The sequence below is a fragment of the Symphodus melops genome (genome assembly GCF_947650265.1).
Source record: "Symphodus melops genome assembly, chromosome: 2".
Classification (NCBI taxonomy): Eukaryota; Metazoa; Chordata; class Actinopteri; order Labriformes; family Labridae; genus Symphodus; species Symphodus melops.
In genome coordinates, this window is record NC_136692.1 from 20,656,659 (window position 1) to 20,674,380 (window position 17,722).

Below are 17,722 nucleotides of genomic sequence, written 5' to 3' on the forward strand. Positions count from 1 at the left end.
GTACGCTGTAATGAATAAATGGGGAATCACAGTGAGTGAGCGGGAAGGGGATCAGTGTGCTGCACAGTTTAGACACAGAGGAGTGTAGACGGACTCATGAGGATTTACAACCTCTTAATCTCCAGAGGTAAAATCACACACAGCAATCCTATTTCCCAGAAATAGCTATGATATTAGTGTTCAGAAATATTAACCAGTGTTTGTGTCCCCTCTCCTTTCCCAGCTGCTGTATGAGGACAGTCAGATGGTGACTCTCACCGCCCCGTACATAGCTGGCTTCCTGGCCTTCAGAGAAACCCCCTTCCTCCTGGAGGCTCTGCAGCGGCTGGAGAGGGACCAGCCTGAACTTCTTCCTCAGGTAGGCTTTCTTAGTAAAATTGGACACAAAAGAATCCAGCATGAGATGAAACAATGAGGCAGGAACGTTTGGTTATTCCAATTTGAGCTGACTACAGTGAACTGAGAAGTTGAATGATTTGATGCTTAATTTGAACATAACAGGTCGCCATCTCAACCGAAAAACATCTATAACTCAGTGATCGTATTGGGCTAATTGAAATGCTTCAAACCGTACATTTCTTAAAAGCACACCAAAACAAGCTGATTTAAATGTTGGCTTCTGTGAGGAAAAAATAAAATCTCTCTCTTTCTCACTTTTTTCAAAAAAAGTCTTTGGATATTCATCCTCACCCACTCACTTCTGCTCGTCACAGCCCACGTCTCCTCCGCTTCCTCCAGCTCTGTCTCTCACACGCGCGGGTGTGCAGACACACTCACATGCATTCACTGAATTTCACTTGTGCTGACATTTAACCCCGGACAGGTGCAGTCACTGCTTCCTTTTTCTGCAACCTTTGAAATGAATTATTCTCGGTCACCTCTGATTTAATACTGAGATATATCTCCAGAGTCACCTTTGGCATCAAGATTTCATCGCTGTGCTGGAGCTGGAAGAGTATGAACATCTTGCTTGTTTCTAACTTTACCTACTGAAGCTCAGACACTCTGCTATTCCACACTCTCAGTCTGACAGCTTGTGTGGTATAGTGTTGTGGGTCATATATTATAGATATAAGCAGGCATTTGAAAATATTGTCAGGACGAGGACAGATGGAACTGGCAACAATAAGGTTACCCCTGATCCACTGAAGCGTCTGTGCAGATGAGGTTGATATTATTCATCACCTGCACTGTTCATAACTATCTGCTGTGAAAAAGGAAATGCCGAACAAAAAAAGCAGCAGTTCAAGCCTTGAATTCTCAGGACTTAAAAAAAGACGTTTTTATGATGTTTGAACAAAGACTGCTTTGTTTTGTACTGCAGATAAATCAATCCCTCATGTTTGTGTTGTGCTTCCAACAGGTTGTGTTCGTGGATGGGAACGGTCTCTTTCACTACAGAGGTACGTCCAGTTCTGCCAACTCAGGAAATAACCATATGTTTTATTTCCATAGCACTTTAAACAGTACAACATTGATAAAAGAAACAAATAACAAGCAACGTTTTCATCTTAATAAATCACTTTAGGTGATTCATGTGCTGCAGTATTTTCTTTGGATCCTGCTGGTGTGAGTTCCATATAGTTTTCTTTTATGAGGCTGTTCCACACACAGTACAGATGCCCTTATTTTGAAGGAGCATTGACCTTTTGCCTTGAGCCCAGACAATGGAACACATAAAATGGCTCTGCTTAAGCGTCTTCGCTGTGACTCAGTTCACAAACCTTTAAAAAGGAATTCATGCTGCTGAATTTTTACAGTTAGAGACGTGTAATAGATTTTTGACTAAAGCATAAAGAGAGTTGTAGTAGTATAAGGTAGATAAAATAAAAGCATGAATCACCTTCTCCAAACCCGCCTGAAGTCTAAGAGCTTATTTTTAAAGCATTCCTCGGCTCCAAGAGAAAGACTGCACAACTCTGAGACATACAATACCTATGCTATCAGTGCAGCATGTTTAAAGAAACAAACTTAACAACATAGGATGAAACCCAGTGTACAGCTGGACCGTGTATCAGCAATCTACTGGAATGTGGAAACATGTTATACAGACAGTCAGTGTAATGTCTGCCATGTTAAAGGTGCATCTGCATTCCACCGTAGTATCTCCTGTAACTTCTGTTTTTAAAGTGTTCTGAAGCAGTGTGTAACATGGCGTGTTTTTTTGTCCAGAGTTTGGCCTGGCTTGTCATCTTGGAGTGCTGTCGGGGCTGCCTTCTGTGGGCGTGGCAAAGAACCTGTTGCAGGTACAGGGCGTGGAAAAGAGTGAAGCGCATCAGTCACAGGTGAGGCACAAGAAATTCAGAGCAGAATTTGACCAAACGGGCACTTTTCCTCACTTGAAAATGTTGCACATTAATGTTGTTGTTACCCCTTTGTTTTTGTATTATTATTATTATTTACATGCGATCCCCATTAGCTGTTTATGAGCTTTGTTACTCAGGGACTGCGCTTGCAGAGCACATCACTGTGAAATAAGTTGCTTAAATGTGCATGTGCTGAGTCATAAGTTGTGTCTTTCTGTTGCTGTGTACTAATACTAATGCAGTTTCTGTAAAAGAGCTGCACACCTCGACAAGAGTCTTGGATGAATTATTTAAGTGAAGTTTTCAAAGTGTAATCACCTTTTCTGTTGAGTTTATTGCTCACTGCTTTTAAAAGACGAAACTAAATGTCAGAGGGAACAAGCAAAGGACAGAATCCTTAATTACCTTTGAACCTGAGTGGATTGCATACGCGTGTGTGTGTGTGTGTGTGTGTGTGTGTGTGTGTGTGTGTGTGTGTGTGTGTGTGTGTGTGTGTGTGTGTGTGTGTGTGTGTGTGTGTGTGTGTGTGTGTGTGTGTGTGTGTGTGTGTGTGTGTGTGTGTGTGTGTGTGTGTGTGTGTGTGCTTTTTTGACAGTGTGACTTTTATTGCAAGCCAAGGCCCTCCTTTCATAACTAATGCTTAAGTGACTTTCTGAATACAAATCAAGCTGGAAAAAAATACCTTTGGTCAAAGCACACCTGGGGGACTGGATTTTATTAATATGCAAATGTTCCATTTGTTTTAGTCTGGAGCCTCAGTAACCAGTTTAGAAATAAATAACAACACCTGAAAGTCAAATGATGACGAACAGGCTCATGGTGTCTAAAGTTCAGCAGGGTTTGAAGATTTAAAATATTTGCAGAAATAAAGAGAAGTTCATTAACTGTATCTGATGGATGTGGCTCAGTTGGCAGTGTCGGTCATCTCTCCACCTTAGAGTTGGGGGTTTGATTCCAAGCCGATGTGGGCAAGACATGCTGCTTTGTCAGCAATATGTGGACGAATGGGATTAGTTACTTCTGATGGTCACTTTAGCTACATCTGCTGTCAGTGTGTGAATACAGTATGTAGGTCTGACGTGCAGTTTTAAGAGGTATATATTCCATCTACTTGATTACCGTCATGTCTTTGAACTGTAAAAAGGCTCAAGCTTAAATCATCAGACTTTCTATTTCTGCAAGGGATTTCTAATATACTTTTAGATTTAAAAATTCTCTGACGTGGACTGTAAATCCAACAGTATGTTGTCAGAGGGAAATACGTGGTTTTTTTAATTGTTAAGTTGGTTTTTCACTTGCAGCATCTGCAAAATGCAGCATCTTCTTGGCCTGGTACGTTTTGAATGAGCTGTAATGCTTCTGGAGCTTGTTGGAAAACACTGACTTCCTTTTCAGCCTGACAGGCAGCTAGCCTACCTGTGGTTACGCAAGCAGGTCCTGTTAGCATGATAAGCTAGGCTAGATTAGCAGAAGCCTTGGCAGTGACATTCATTGACATGCTATTTATACAGACACATATATTATGTATTATGTGTATTTTGTTTGGTAAAGATTGGGACAGGGACTGTTCAAAACTAGGACATTTAGATGTTTTATAGATATTTGTGTGGACTCTGGACATGGAGCTTGAAAATGAGATGGCATTGGTCAAATCGGGTTGTGTCATCACCAAGGCAACAGGTAATCACTGAGGTAAAGATTCAGAGATTGTTCAAATCAGGGCTGAAACCAATACTGATGTTTAAAATAACAATTCAGCTGAAGGTCGGTTCTGATACAGATATTTTCCCACTCGTTAAACAGCTCTTAGATTTGATATAATAAATATAGTCCTTCCCTTCAAACTGTCACTGTTGCATGTCCTACAAACTGTACGTAAACGCTCCTCTGCTTGCTTAAGTTTATGCAACAAAACTGATATACATCGGTGATGTTAATGGTTGGTGCGCACGTCCCGATGGCAGCCCGGGTTGGAATCCAACCTGCGGCTCCTTTCTCGCATCACGATCCCCACTCTCTCTCTCTCTCTCTCCCTCCTTTTCCTCTCCACTGTCCTGTCTCTTCAATAAAGGCACAAAATGCCAAAAATAAAAACAAACAAAAAGAAAACTGATACACATGGGTTACTGACATTGGCACAAGGCAGATTATTTTCAGAAGATGTGATGCCTTCGTCAGTGTCGTCATCTGATACCGATGCTTAGCTGATGCATTGTTGCATCACTACGTTCAGTTTTAATGCACCCTTTTAGAAAATCTTTTGAAAAGAGCTTTGGGCCTCATTTACCGAAATCTTCTTGAAATTTAAACTGCGGATTTGTGTGAAACTTTGATCTTAAATTGATGAATTTCAAATTCTAATGAACTAGAATAATGGAATGTTTTTCACTTTATGCAGACATAAATATGACATTACCACTCAGCTATCCAGCGCCCCATAAGAATCACTCTGTAACCCGTGTCATTTTTCAGGAAATGACTGAAGTAGGATTTATAGTCATTACTGATATTTCCGGTTGCTTCTACTGATAATTCCCAAGGGGGCATGAACCCACTCTGTCAAATGACCTTAAGGGCTTCACCTGATGAAAATATCATTCTGCAAACCCTCGAAGATCATACTGATATGTAGATGAGGCTTGATGGGTATTGCCTTTAATAACACGTACCACAGAAAAGTTTCAAAGGGAAGAGTGGAAAGCTTCAGCAATCATCTGATCCCCTGCTAACTCAATTAGAGGGCAAACGACTCTCAGCTCATATCCCCAACAGTCTTCATGTAGTCGTGTAACATGCTAATTCAATCTTCTGTAGGAGTGTATCCATCTCCCTCAATTAGTGTTAGCTGCTTTGGCATCAGGAAATATGGGTTGGTCTCTGCTGTGGGGAGGAATCTGATCACTTTGTTTTCACAGAATACGGTCACATCTGAGGATCCGTCACACTCAGCTCATGTTATCTCTGTGCACAAAAGTACTGGCATTACACGCCCATACCACAGTCTTTGGGCTCAAGCTATTATCTTTGGATCAGTTAATATGTATGTAATTTTAGAACTCCGAACCCTATCGATGTAATTGTCACTCTTTCTAATTTGTCGACAGGCTAAGTTGCACAGAATTGCGACGCAGTGAGTCACCACCAGCTTTGGCGTCGGAGCTCTTGGTGGCAAATTAGCTGCGAAGTAATCTGTGAAACACAAGCCATATAAGGCTCCCCACGAAAGTCCATAAAATTAGAGCTTCAGAAATAAGATTACCCGTTACTGGATCCACACTCACACTGGTGCATACCACTGACAAGCAATATGCTGCTATACCCAATTAAATGTCAAAGAAGTTTTCTGGTGAGAGGTTTCAAAAACCAATATGCGGTCTGAGGCGTCTGTGAAGGTTACAAAGAGAACTCCCTTTCAGTCACTGTAATTAAATCAGTGAGCCTTGTGTGTTAAGGAGTGTTTGTCCTTATGAGACAAAGGTGCAAATATCCTTGAAACTGATATAATAGATATATTTTATGTCATAGTTTTGTGTGTAACATCGGTACACAGACACATTTATGGGAGTAAGTGAGACTCATGTTGCAGAAATGCTTAAGAACTTTAAAACTTACGGTAATTGTGATGACGTTTTATTAAGGCTTCTGTTATCTGCCTTCAAGACTCCATCTATTATCTCTACTGTGTTTCCCATTCGACAACCAGCCACACTCACATTCACAACTTTTGCATTAACCTAAGGAGCATGTCTCTCTCTCTCTCTGGGCCACCCAAAGAGAGAGAGAGAGAAAGAGAACCCACGCTGGCACAGGCAAAAGAGAGGCTCCGTCTGTCTCCAAAGACCCTATATCGAATCAGTTTAAACATTTAGTGTGATCTGCTGGTATGGAAACCTCAGTGTTAAGGCCAAAACAGAACTTTCTAAAATAGTGAAGGTCAGTGGAAAAATCATAGGTGCCAAACGAAGCAGCCTCACTGACCTCTAAAACAAAACGCGTTCATCAAAAGGCAAAAACCATCCTGTCAGCCAGTGCTCACCCCCTTCACTCCAAGTTATAGTCGCTCCCTTGTGGTTCTCGTTTTAGATTTACCTCTGTTAAATCCATTACTCTTTTGTCCAAAGTGCCATTTCCCTCCTTAAATCTGGTCAGGGGGAGATAGTTGTGTTGAACTCGCTGCCTCTGGATATCAGAACAGAGAGCTCTCTGTGTTTTTAAAAGTAAACTAAAGAGCCACCTTTTTAATTTGGCTTTTAATTAATAGTGATTTCTGCTGCTTGTATCTTATTATTTTATTTTTGTCAATACAAATAATGGGAAAATATCAGAAGCAATAACCAATAAATAGAAAAGTATTTAAAAAATAATAAAGAATAATAAAAAACACAAAATGTACAAAGGGAGCATGAAAGAAAATACATTTAAAGTCCAGTGAGCTTTAATGTTACACAAAGAAAAAGTTTCAGCACTTTTCTGAGTGTTCTGCTGATGAGAATCTGTGTTATGTGGGGGGAGGGCAGGGACATTGTTCATCAGGCTGACAGCTGAGAGGAAGAAACTGTTCTTGTGTGCGAGAGGTTTTGGTGCTGATGGAGCGCAGCCTCTTAGCAGAAAGGAGGAGTCTCAAACAGTCCATGTGCAGGGTGAGAGGGGTCGGCTAAATGCGTACCTGCACGCCTCAGGGTCCTGGAGGTGTACAGGTCGTGGAGAGATGGTACATTGCAGCTGATCACTGTCTCTGCAGAGCGGATGATATGCTGCAACCCGCACTTGTCCTTTGCTGTGGCTGCAGAATACCAGACTGTGATGGAGGAGGAGAGGATGGGCTCCATGATGGCAGTGTAGAAGTGCACCATCATGGTCTTTGGCAGGTTGAATTTCTTCAGCTGCCGCAGGAAGTACATCCTCTGCTGTCCTTTCTTGATGAGGGAGGTGTTGTTCAGCTCACACTTGAGGTCCTGGGCGATGGTGGTCCCCAGGAAGCAAAAAGACAGTTGATACTATGGAGTCGCTGATGGTCATTGGGAGGCTGTGTTTCCCCTTAAAGTCCACAACCTTCTCCACTGTCTGCAAGAGAGTTAAGCTCTAGGTCGTTGTCGCTGCACCAGGTCACTAGATGGTCAGCCTCCCACCTGTTGGCAGACTCATCCCCACCAGAGATGAGTCCAATGAGGGTGGGTGTCGTCGGCGAACTTGAGGAGCTTGACAGGCTGGTGAGTGGAGGTGCAGCTGTTAGTGTCCAGGGAGAAGAGCAGAGGAGAAAGAACACAGCCTTCAGGGGAGCCAGTGCTGATGGTCCTGCTGTCTGAGACATTCTCCCCCAGCTTCCCCTGCTGTCTCCTGTCAGACAGGAAGTCTGTGATCCACCTGCAGGTGGAGTCAGGCCAGTCAGCTGAGAGAGCTTGTACTGAAACAGTGCCAGGATGGATGAATAGATGGATGGATGAATAGATGGGTGGATGGATGGATAGATAACATCTTTCATATTGTATACATGATTGTCAAACATCCTGTAATATGGCCTGTTTGGACTACAGATTTTCAGTATCTATTATCATTGAACTTTCCCATCGATCCTAAAGCTTTAAAACGTTTGCTCAGATTTTTGATGTCAACATGACTTCAGTAAGACACGACAATGACATATGGTCCTCCTACTCTGAGTGTGTTGTCATGGCAACCTGGCCGGAATATGTGTTATTATTGTTATTTTTATATAATGTATGTTTACATCACTTCTAATCGTAAAATCCTGCGCACTTGCATCATTTTGGTGTGAAAGTATATTTCTCACTCTTTAAGAGTAAAAAATGGAACACGACTCTTTAACAGTCTGTTTGTGTTTTACAGGATGTGTGAAATTATTTGAAGTTTCCTTGAACAAAACAGTCTCTCTCTAACTGCTCAGTCGCTCTGTTACTTACTGCTGAATGCCCAGAAGATGGAAATGAAAGGTGTTTGTACTTGACTAAAGGCATGGGAGAACTATATGTTTTTAAAGCACAAGAGCCGGAGACAAAACAAAAGGATGAAAGAGGAGAGAGATTGTTCCTTCTCTCGCTCTTTGTCCTTGATGCTCTTTGCGAAAACTGTAAACTTGCTGAAGCTCCTCACTGCCGTTGCTTGTTCTGCTTCTGTTCGGTCTGTTCCATCCTTATCCCTCCGTTTCCTACTCCTCCCTTTGTCTCTTACTTTTCTCCCCATCTGATCTCATATTTTCACGTTTTTTCTTTTGTCTGTCTTTGTCCCTTTTACTGATAGCTGTGCTGTAACTCAAAGTATGGGTTATTGATGACTTGCTTGTTTTTTCTGACTTTTGCTGTTCTGGCTTCTGTCCTATACCCCTGCCAAGCTCTCTCTCTCGCTCTCTCTCTCTCACACACACACACACACACACACACACACACACATACACACACACACACCCGTTGGCCTCATCCCAGTTGGGATCGGAGGCCCTGTGCGGCCCCTCCTGTCTCCCCGCTGGCTGCTTGCTGTAATCAGTCATAGTAGAGCAGACACCCCATCCATCATGGAGGCTAAGCTTCCTTCATTGCTCTGGCCTGTAACCCACAGCACACCTGTCAACAGCAGCTCACGTCGTCTACATCTGACTTTGCAGCGTCTCTTTGACTGTGAGATCAAAACAAACTTAAGGTCCTTTTTTAAAAAAAATAGTTTTTTTTAAGCTACCTTGAACTCATCAGCCTCTTCTCAAACACGCCTTATGTAGGAGTTTGATTAAATAAAAGGGGTGTTTAAAATACATCTTTTTTTTTTTATTACAAGATAGAGAGAGATATACAACCTTAATACTTGTTATATAATTATATTTTTTAACATATATATTGTAAATGTAACATGTCATAAATGCCAGCTATGACAAAAGCTTTGTCAATTTCAATAAATGGTAAATATATTAAATTCATTAAATATATTACATATACATAAGATACCCCAGTTTGGCTTGTTTTCCTGATCATTGTCTTTCTACCAATTAGATTTGTTGTTCCTTTTCCTCGTGTGGCTCAAATACCTGTCTCATATAAGGATGTGATATGAAAGAATGACACCCTGGACCTGCATGTGATGCAGGCTGCCTAGTGAGAAGATCCTCTGTTTGAGTGGAGACTGGACGTTCCTTTCTCATATAAAACTTTGGAGAAGTACAAACAGAAACTTACTAAAGCCAAGTTTCAGGGAAAAAAAAAACAAAAAACAAAAAACACCCTATAATTAACCTTTCTGAGATGCTGTTTGTCATACTGGCCCTCACTTATCAGTCTGGTGTAGAAATCATCGTACGACGTGTCTAGCTGATCACAGCGTATGAATGGCCGAATGTTTTTAAGTGTGGCAGCGGGAACCGATCATTATTTAAATGCCGCACCCCTTTGTATTTACCAATCAGCTGTCCTCGTTGTAAAAAAAAAAAAAAAAAACCAGAAATGGGATATGACATATGACATATGTGACACCATAACACAGAGAAGTAAAGAGGAATAACTTTGTGTTTTTCGGCAGCCTAAGATGTAGGATTAAAGGGCGCGGGAAGAAATAAAACACAGGCGAACCTGCATGTGTGTTGGATAACGTCGGCTGCATAAGTGGGCTCCCTGCTTACCAATCATGACACTGAAGAAAAAGACGAATTAAAACCTGAAACGTCTTGAATCAAATGAATTAAGTGTTTGATGGTTGTATGGATTCTCTTTTGCTCAAGAGAGGTTGGATGTTATTAACATTCCTCCTTCTTTCTATGTGGCTTGGGAAAGACGTAGTACTTTAGATTCTGATTTTTAGATACTTGCTGCTGGACAGAGTGAATGACACACACATAAAATCTTGAGGGTCATCTAAAGCACAAAAGATTGAAGGTCACAGTTTCTGATTGATATCAGAGAATGTAACTGGGACTCTCTCTTAACATTAAACATCACTTTTCAGCATCTAAACTGTAAGACACTTGTGCTTTCTGTCACCTGCGGAGCCCTACTGTTGTATGAGAAAATGAATAAACATTTGAAGATTTATCTTGGTTTACCAAACAATATATCTTATGAAATATATACACAATATTAAATCAACAAAAACTGCTATTGAACTTTTAACAGGAATTTCCCTCAGGATCAATTGAAGTGTCTATCTTTCTATATATCTCTATCTAATTTATTGTCTGTACTGAACTTTATTTGCCATTATTACAATCTAAAGTCAATAAACATTCAATGTTCAGGGGTTCGAAATATGTTGAGATATGAAAGTAAAGGCAAACCGAGATTAAAAACACTTGACTGAAACTAGCACTAAAGGTTAATAGTTTCCAGGTTGCTTCTTTTGCATCTTTTTTCACTTTGATTTTTGTTTCGTTGCCTTCACAGATAGCTGCTCTGCAGAAAGGAGGAGACAGCTTCCCACTCACAACCGCCTCGGGCAAAGTGCTTGGAAAGGTACAGCAAAGAACAGACACACACACACCCACAAACACGCGCCCAGAAAGAACAGATGTGTTGTTTCGCTGCTGTTATCTTCAAAGAATACCCAACCTGCTAAAAAAGTCAAACTCAACTGAACTTGCATGTCCGGGACAGAAGCGGAGAGACAGGATGCTGGAAAAGTTAGTTAAAATATTTCTCTTTCTACTCAGGCACTACGAAGCTCCGACAAGAGCTCTAAGCCAGTGTACGTGTCAGTTGGCCATATGATCAGTTTGGACACAGCTGTACGCCTCACACACTCCTGCTGCCGCTACCGGGTCCCTGAGCCTATCAGACAGGTACGCACGAACATTCATACGCACAGATTCACTGATCTGCAGCCTTTTAAGAAAGTCAGGTAAGCATCATGCTGTGCGCCAGGAAAGCCTGACAGACTTGTTAAAAAGAGGGAACAATGTATGCAGCTAAATAAAGGATGCTCCCTTTTTAGGGATTTTTTTTCATTCTTGTAGCAATACAGAGAAATTGTGATCTTCCCATATTTACTTAAATCACAACACAATTACCGGACAGTTTATAATTTGATCTTTTGGTGAGGACATGTGAAAAGAACTCAGAAACAAGTGAGGCGGGCTCCAGGGAAAAAAGTTTGGACACCACTGATCTACATCATTCACCACAAGCAAGTGGCAAGATTGGTGATGTCATCATGTTCAGCTAAGGTTCGACTTCACCAAAGGTTGTGTTCATAGTTTTGAGAGCATGTTGGACACAATCTCCTACTGTGTGAGTTTTGTAGATTGATTGATTGATTGTATTCGTCTGTTGGAAGCAGCCAGATATATGTAACACTTCATTATGGATGGTAACTTTCTGCAGCTTATAAGAAGGTATATTCTGGCTGCTTCAAGATTCAAGTGTAATTCAAGTAAATGAGTCATGGTAGAAAGCATGGAAACAAATCTGTAAATGATAAATGGTGATTTCTTTTTAAGTGTCCTCGCTGAAGTAATTCATTTTTTTTGGCTTGAATAGCTTGAGCTGTACTAAAAGATTATTTGCCATGCTCAAACATTTTAACAGGTCAGCACTCAGAGTCTGACTCTCTGAATTTTTGAGAGTAACTTGTAGGATTAAATTATAATGAGATTCTTTTAGCAAAGTTAGGCCAAAATGAGATAAAATACTAAATAAGGCTTATCTTCTCCAGGTGATGGCTGACAGGTGACAGGACTAATGCCATTAAATTGCTTAGTAGCCACAACACAATTTGTTTGAAAGAATTGAGGTTAAAAATTTGACAGAAATTCAAAGTACTTTAAACTGACTGCAGCCACCTGGGTTGTTCATGAAAATGTCTACATGCAATCCTCTGACATTCAGTGTAAAAAAAGACAGCTCCTATAATAAATGAGGCTGTGACTGAAACAGGCTTCCTGAACACGACAAGTAACCATTCCTCTGTTTAAGCATGAATGAAACTGCTTTGTAATTGTTGGAGGTTTGTGCTGCATTTTAAAAGCCAGTTCAGAAATGAAATAATGTTATTGGCTCATGATGAAGCAGATCAAGAGATGATATGACAAGAGGCAGATCATTATACTTCTTGTAACTTAGCAACAATAAAAGGCTACACTGTTTTTGCCAGTGTTTTTCACATTCACCGTTAATAGAGTTTTTAAAGGAATTGTAATATTTGAGTCACTATAGAGCAATGATTCCCAGCCCTGTTTCCTTGGAATACCCACGATCTCTGTAAATTCGGACCCTGAGTTGGGAACCGGTGCTCTAGAGAGCGGGTGCTAGAGTTTAAAGGCTGTGACAACAAATGTTTTGGTTGGAAGTGTTTCTGTCTTTTAACGTATATATTCTGTTTCTATTTTATTTGTATTCTACCTCCGTCTCAGCCAATGTTTCACAGGTGAAATGGGCAAACAAAAGTACTGTACTTTTGTTTGACAGGTTTTTCTGACAATTGAGTTTTTGATGGTATACAACGTTTTATCGAAGACCTTTCAAAATAAGTATACTCCAGAATCCAAACTTTACCTGAGCTGATCCTTCCCACCTTATCAGGCTCTGTTTCCTCCTGCCACTAGGCTGTGCTGTGCCTCTGCTGTTCACTATGCCATTGATGTCCACTCTACTGATAATACACACACACACACACACACACACACACACATGCACACCTCAAATTCAGTTTTTCACCTGGGGAGCTGCAGAAGCTGTGGCTAACTCATCCCCTCCTGTGTATGTGTGTGTGTGTGTGTTTATTTCATCAAAGTGTGAAACGTAGCTGGTGGGAGGAGGCGTGGGAGGATGAGGAGGAGGAGGAGGAGGAAGTGACGGCAGCAGCAGGGACTGAATGTGGACATCAGAGAGACCCAGGGCCACTCTCACCTTCTTCTGTCTGAACAATGGCCCCACTGCTCTGTACTTACCTTTCCCTCCATCCAGCTGTGTTACCGTCTCCCTCTGAATCTAACAGCCCCTTTTTTAACATCCATCTTCTCTTTCCACTCTGTGTTCTCTCCCCTCGCTCTCCAACAGATATTTTCTATTCTCTTTATTGCTGACATCACAGGGAAAAAAAAAAGAACTCATAGATCCAGTACTGGCGAGTGTCAAGTTCAGAGCTGAGCTCAGTGTTTACGTCGCTCTTCCGTAGACTTGACTGAGCAGGATTCAAGTCCCTCATGCCTGTGAAACCTCATTCACAAGTTGTGGATAGAAAATTCAGAAAGCTGTCACTCTGACATGAAGACCGTCTAAATAACATGACAGTTGTTGAAGATTCAAGAGAATTCTGCCTCTCTGTCCAGACATTCGTTATGGCTGTTTAACGCTAAATGAATGTTCACAAAACTTCTAAAAACAATAGAAAGCATTGCACACATATGCAACCACTCTAGTACTGCATGTATAGACATGTTTATGTACAGAATAGATGTATCTGTTTGCACCATACATTTCTGCAAACATGGCAGGACTAACGTCTGAAGGCGTCCATGGTCTCTCAGGCAGCCGTGTGATGTGGCGAGTGGATACTGTGGCTCCCTGTTGACAAAGAAATTAAGTGAATTTTTGTTCTGAGCTCCAGGTCTGAATCCAAGACAGCCATTACTGAAACTCAACCTTCCCTTCTATTGGTATCATAATTGCACTATTAAATTTTCTTCAAACAGCTGTGTTTCTCAGCCTGTGTGGCTGTGGCTGTTGCTTGGGTTGGCTAATTTGTGTTGATATCATTTAAACCGGACTGAAATAATTGCTCAAATAACTAGAGTAGGTCATTAGAAGCCTCAGAGCAAATGACCTGCCTTGACGCTTTGTTTAAATCAGGACAACTGTACAGCACACTGATTTGCATGGTGGAAAATAAAAAAAAGCAAGGGACAAAGAAAATGTATGGGATCACTACAAGTTGAAACAAAAGAAAAACATAGTGCAGTGTGTCTTTATAAAACAGAATTAGCCTACAACAAAGGCGTTTCGTCAATGAGGCCTCAACAGAAAATCAATCCAGCCTATGGACACAACAAGGTAGCATTAAGGACACTCAGCAGTAGCATTTAACATAAACGTAACATTACAATAATGTGTTTTCTAGTCAATTATAAGGCTCGTAAAGACCACTTGGGGTTACTCCCTACTTATGTAATCCTAACCCTAACTAATCACCTTCTCGTCAATGTTTTGTCATTTGATTGCAGTGAGTAGAGTCTGCGTGTGTGGGGCCTTTCTTCAGCATGTACATGAGCCAGTCTAGTGAACTTAAAGTGTGATTTTTATTTAGACCCAGTTATAAGAAAAGAGAATCCTTTACGAGTCCCACAACAGGGACACTTTGTTTTGTTACAGCAATGAAGGCTAACAAAACCCCAGCAACATTTATGATATGCATCAATTAAACACAAATAAGGGAAACTACAGTATTTGTTCATATCCCTGTTTTATTTTGTCTCTTATTTATTACTATTGTTCCTTAATGAAGCAAAGTGGTTTAATGAAGACAAAATGTTGAGTGTGTATTATTTATTTTACTATTAATCACCAAAAAGATGAGAAGAGAATATGTGATTGCCGCATTTAAACACTGTTACTCGAGCTTGTGCAAGCGGCACAAATCAAGTCAATAAAATGTCTTAAATAGTTTCAGAAAAACACATTTCTCATTTTGTGAGAGGAAAAGGTCATTCTTTATAAAGTATTGCAAAATGTTCCTTCAATTTCCACAAGGTAAGGACTCTTGAAGTTGCATAAAAGTTTTATCATGTTTATCATTTTTATGGCTAATAGATATAATTAACCTAAAGATTTATACACGCATATTAAAAACCTACATTATCCCAAGGCCTTAAAAAGTGAACACATATGTTTTTTGTTTCTATAGGACATTATTTTTTAAATATAAGGAATTTTGTAATTGAAGTTATAACAGGTGATTACATGTGTGCACAAAGTTTCATTCTAGTGATGCAATTAAATGATGAATGTCATCAATAAAAGCATCAATCACTCACATTTCATTCTCTGAAGGGTTTGATGAATGTCATTCACCAGTGGCTTGATGATAAGCTGACCGACATTATTATTGGACTATTTGTATAAATTCCTTCTACAAAAGGGCTTTGTCATTTTCTGCCGTCAAACATTGTTTAATTTAAACTAGCAATATCTAGCAGTCTGATTTTAAAACACTGAAGAGAGCTGCCTCCCCCTGGCCCCTCCTGCCTGTGTCAATGCACATACGAGTTGTGTATCATGGACACAGAAGCGTCAGTGTTCAATTAGCTGCTATAGCCTTGCTCCCTTTTTTAAAAGCATCTTCAGTATTTTCATAGTTTCACCATGTTTCAGGTCATGGAGATTATTAGAATCTTTTAGAATTTTTTAGGTCGTGAAGAATGAGTTCTATCTGAACCAGTTCGCTTCCATCGCTCCAACACTTGTTGGTTTACCGTTTGCTTCATTTTATGATTTAACTCAGTAGATCTCTTACATACTGCTCTTTTAATTTAAATTCAAGAATTATAGATTCCTAATTATAGCTTTAATAATGAAATCATGCAGAGGTATAGTGGGCTGCTGCTTCTTCCCAATATCAAAGCAGCTAAGTGCTCATTTTCTAAGTACAAATTAACCCCTTACACTTCTGTTTTTTTTCACTTCTTCTCCTCCTCCGCCCCCTCCTCCTCCTCCTCCTTCTTCTTCTTCTCCTGCTCCTCCTCCAAACAATCTCATGAGAACCTCTAACTTTACATCACGACTGAAACAAACCCCTCCTCCCACAGCTTGAGAGATTCACAGTGAGACAGATGAAGGAGAGAGATGACATCATAGCTGGAGTCTGCAGTAAAGGCACATGTGTGAGGGCACTGCAGCAGAATCCTACATACCACAATAGAGAAGCTAAAACACACGCACACACGGACACACACGCACAAGCTCAAACTAATTCACGCCCCGTCTCGGTCATGCTCCCTCACACCATTAAAATCTCACACTCCCTCAGTTTCCAATGCTTCACCTGTTAAAGCTCTGAAAAACGTGATAGGGAGCACAAATCGAGCAGACACCTGTCTTGATGCATCTGGTTTTTTTAAGGTGACAATGAGAGTGACAGCAAAGGTTAGAGACAGGAAGCTGACACATCAGAGGGGTGTGACATTATCAGCCAGTTTAATCCATTCAGCATTGTGGGACCTATGTCTCATCGAAACCAATGTCTTAAAGAGCATGGTTATATAATGTTTTTAAAGGCATGTTGCCTTCACTTGAGATGGAACTGATACTTGTGTTGATGTGTTTGTGCCAGTTAGCCCATGTCAATGTTGCAGTGTAATAATATGTGACATTATATATGTAGATTTATGTACTCAACGGTATTGTTTCATTACTGCAATAGAAAAGGTGAACAGCATATCTGACTTGCAGACTAATACAGATACCTTTGGAAGTTGAAGAACCACATAATATTAAATCAATATATGTTTAGCAGACAAGTCCTTGAGAAGAGTAAACACAATAAAGTTCATCTCACCCACCTTGCTAATAGAAAAGATGCTTTTAACCTTGTGTTCATGAATTGTGCCAAAGCAATATTTTCCAGCTAACTGCCCTTGATAAATTAAATGGTTTTGTATGAAAAAATAAGCTTCTACATCAATGTAGATGAGAAAGAGGAAAAAAAATCTCTATCAAACTTTCAAGTTGAAAACTTTTGTGTTCTCTCAAGTTGATCTATAAATAAGCTGCTCTTATTTTTTTTTTTTGGGGGGGGGGGGGGGGCGCAATCACATTGCCTTCCTCTATGTGATTCTGTTAAACATGCAGCCTTGCAGTCAGAAACTCACTGTGCTTACCCACACTTAAAATAATCCACATAGTCCCTTCATGAGCACGCTTGAATTCTGAACTCAAGCATGTACTGTATGCATACATTCTGTAGACACAAACAGATTGGCTGACACACAGACTCATCTCCTTCCTTTGTCTCCTTCAGTAGTCAGTTAAAAGCTCTAATGGACCGCAAAAGATGTGAAACCTAATTCTCTCTAAGCTAATGTTCTCTGACAAACACACTGCTGCCCTGTCAGCCCTGCTGACATGGAATTAACAGGCCTGTCTGTTGAATCTCCAAGAAACTGAAACACAGAATAATACAAACATTGGTTTATTATCGATTGCAGATTAAAGACCTACAGATCTAGCAGCCTCAGGTACACCTTGAGGGGTTTTACAACAGGACAACAAAAAGACATATTGCATTACCTTTAAGCCAACAGCAAGTAATTTTATCAAATATATGAAAGGTCAGAAACTACATATAACCACCTATTTAGTCATTGGTATAGACACAGGCATTTTTTCAAGCGATCTGGAATATTGTTATCATGAGGTTTTTTTTAAAGCTCCTGAGATGAACTCTCAGTTTGTGTTGATTTTTGGCACCCCAGTGGACAAACAGGTATATCT

The 17,722-nt window shown here is 40.4% G+C and overlaps 1 protein-coding gene across 3 annotated transcripts in view; it reads left to right on the top strand.

Annotated features, from left to right (window-relative positions):
• LOC306820109 (endonuclease V-like) overlaps positions 1–17,722 on the top strand; it is a 68,230-nt gene that overhangs the window by 3,431 nt on the left and 47,077 nt on the right. For 2 of the 3 annotated variants that reach the window (XM_079337801.1, XM_079337802.1), the window contains exons 3-7: positions 224–358; positions 1,364–1,403; positions 2,173–2,285; positions 10,685–10,753; positions 10,951–11,079. In XM_079337801.1, the coding sequence (XP_079193927.1) occupies positions 224–358; positions 1,364–1,403; positions 2,173–2,285; positions 10,685–10,753; positions 10,951–11,079 (486 nt within the window). Of the gene's footprint in view, positions 1–223; positions 359–1,363; positions 1,404–2,172; positions 2,286–10,684; positions 10,754–10,950; positions 11,080–13,028; positions 13,907–17,722 lie in introns of those variants that run through there. The other variant, XM_079337803.1, reaches the window with a different exon arrangement.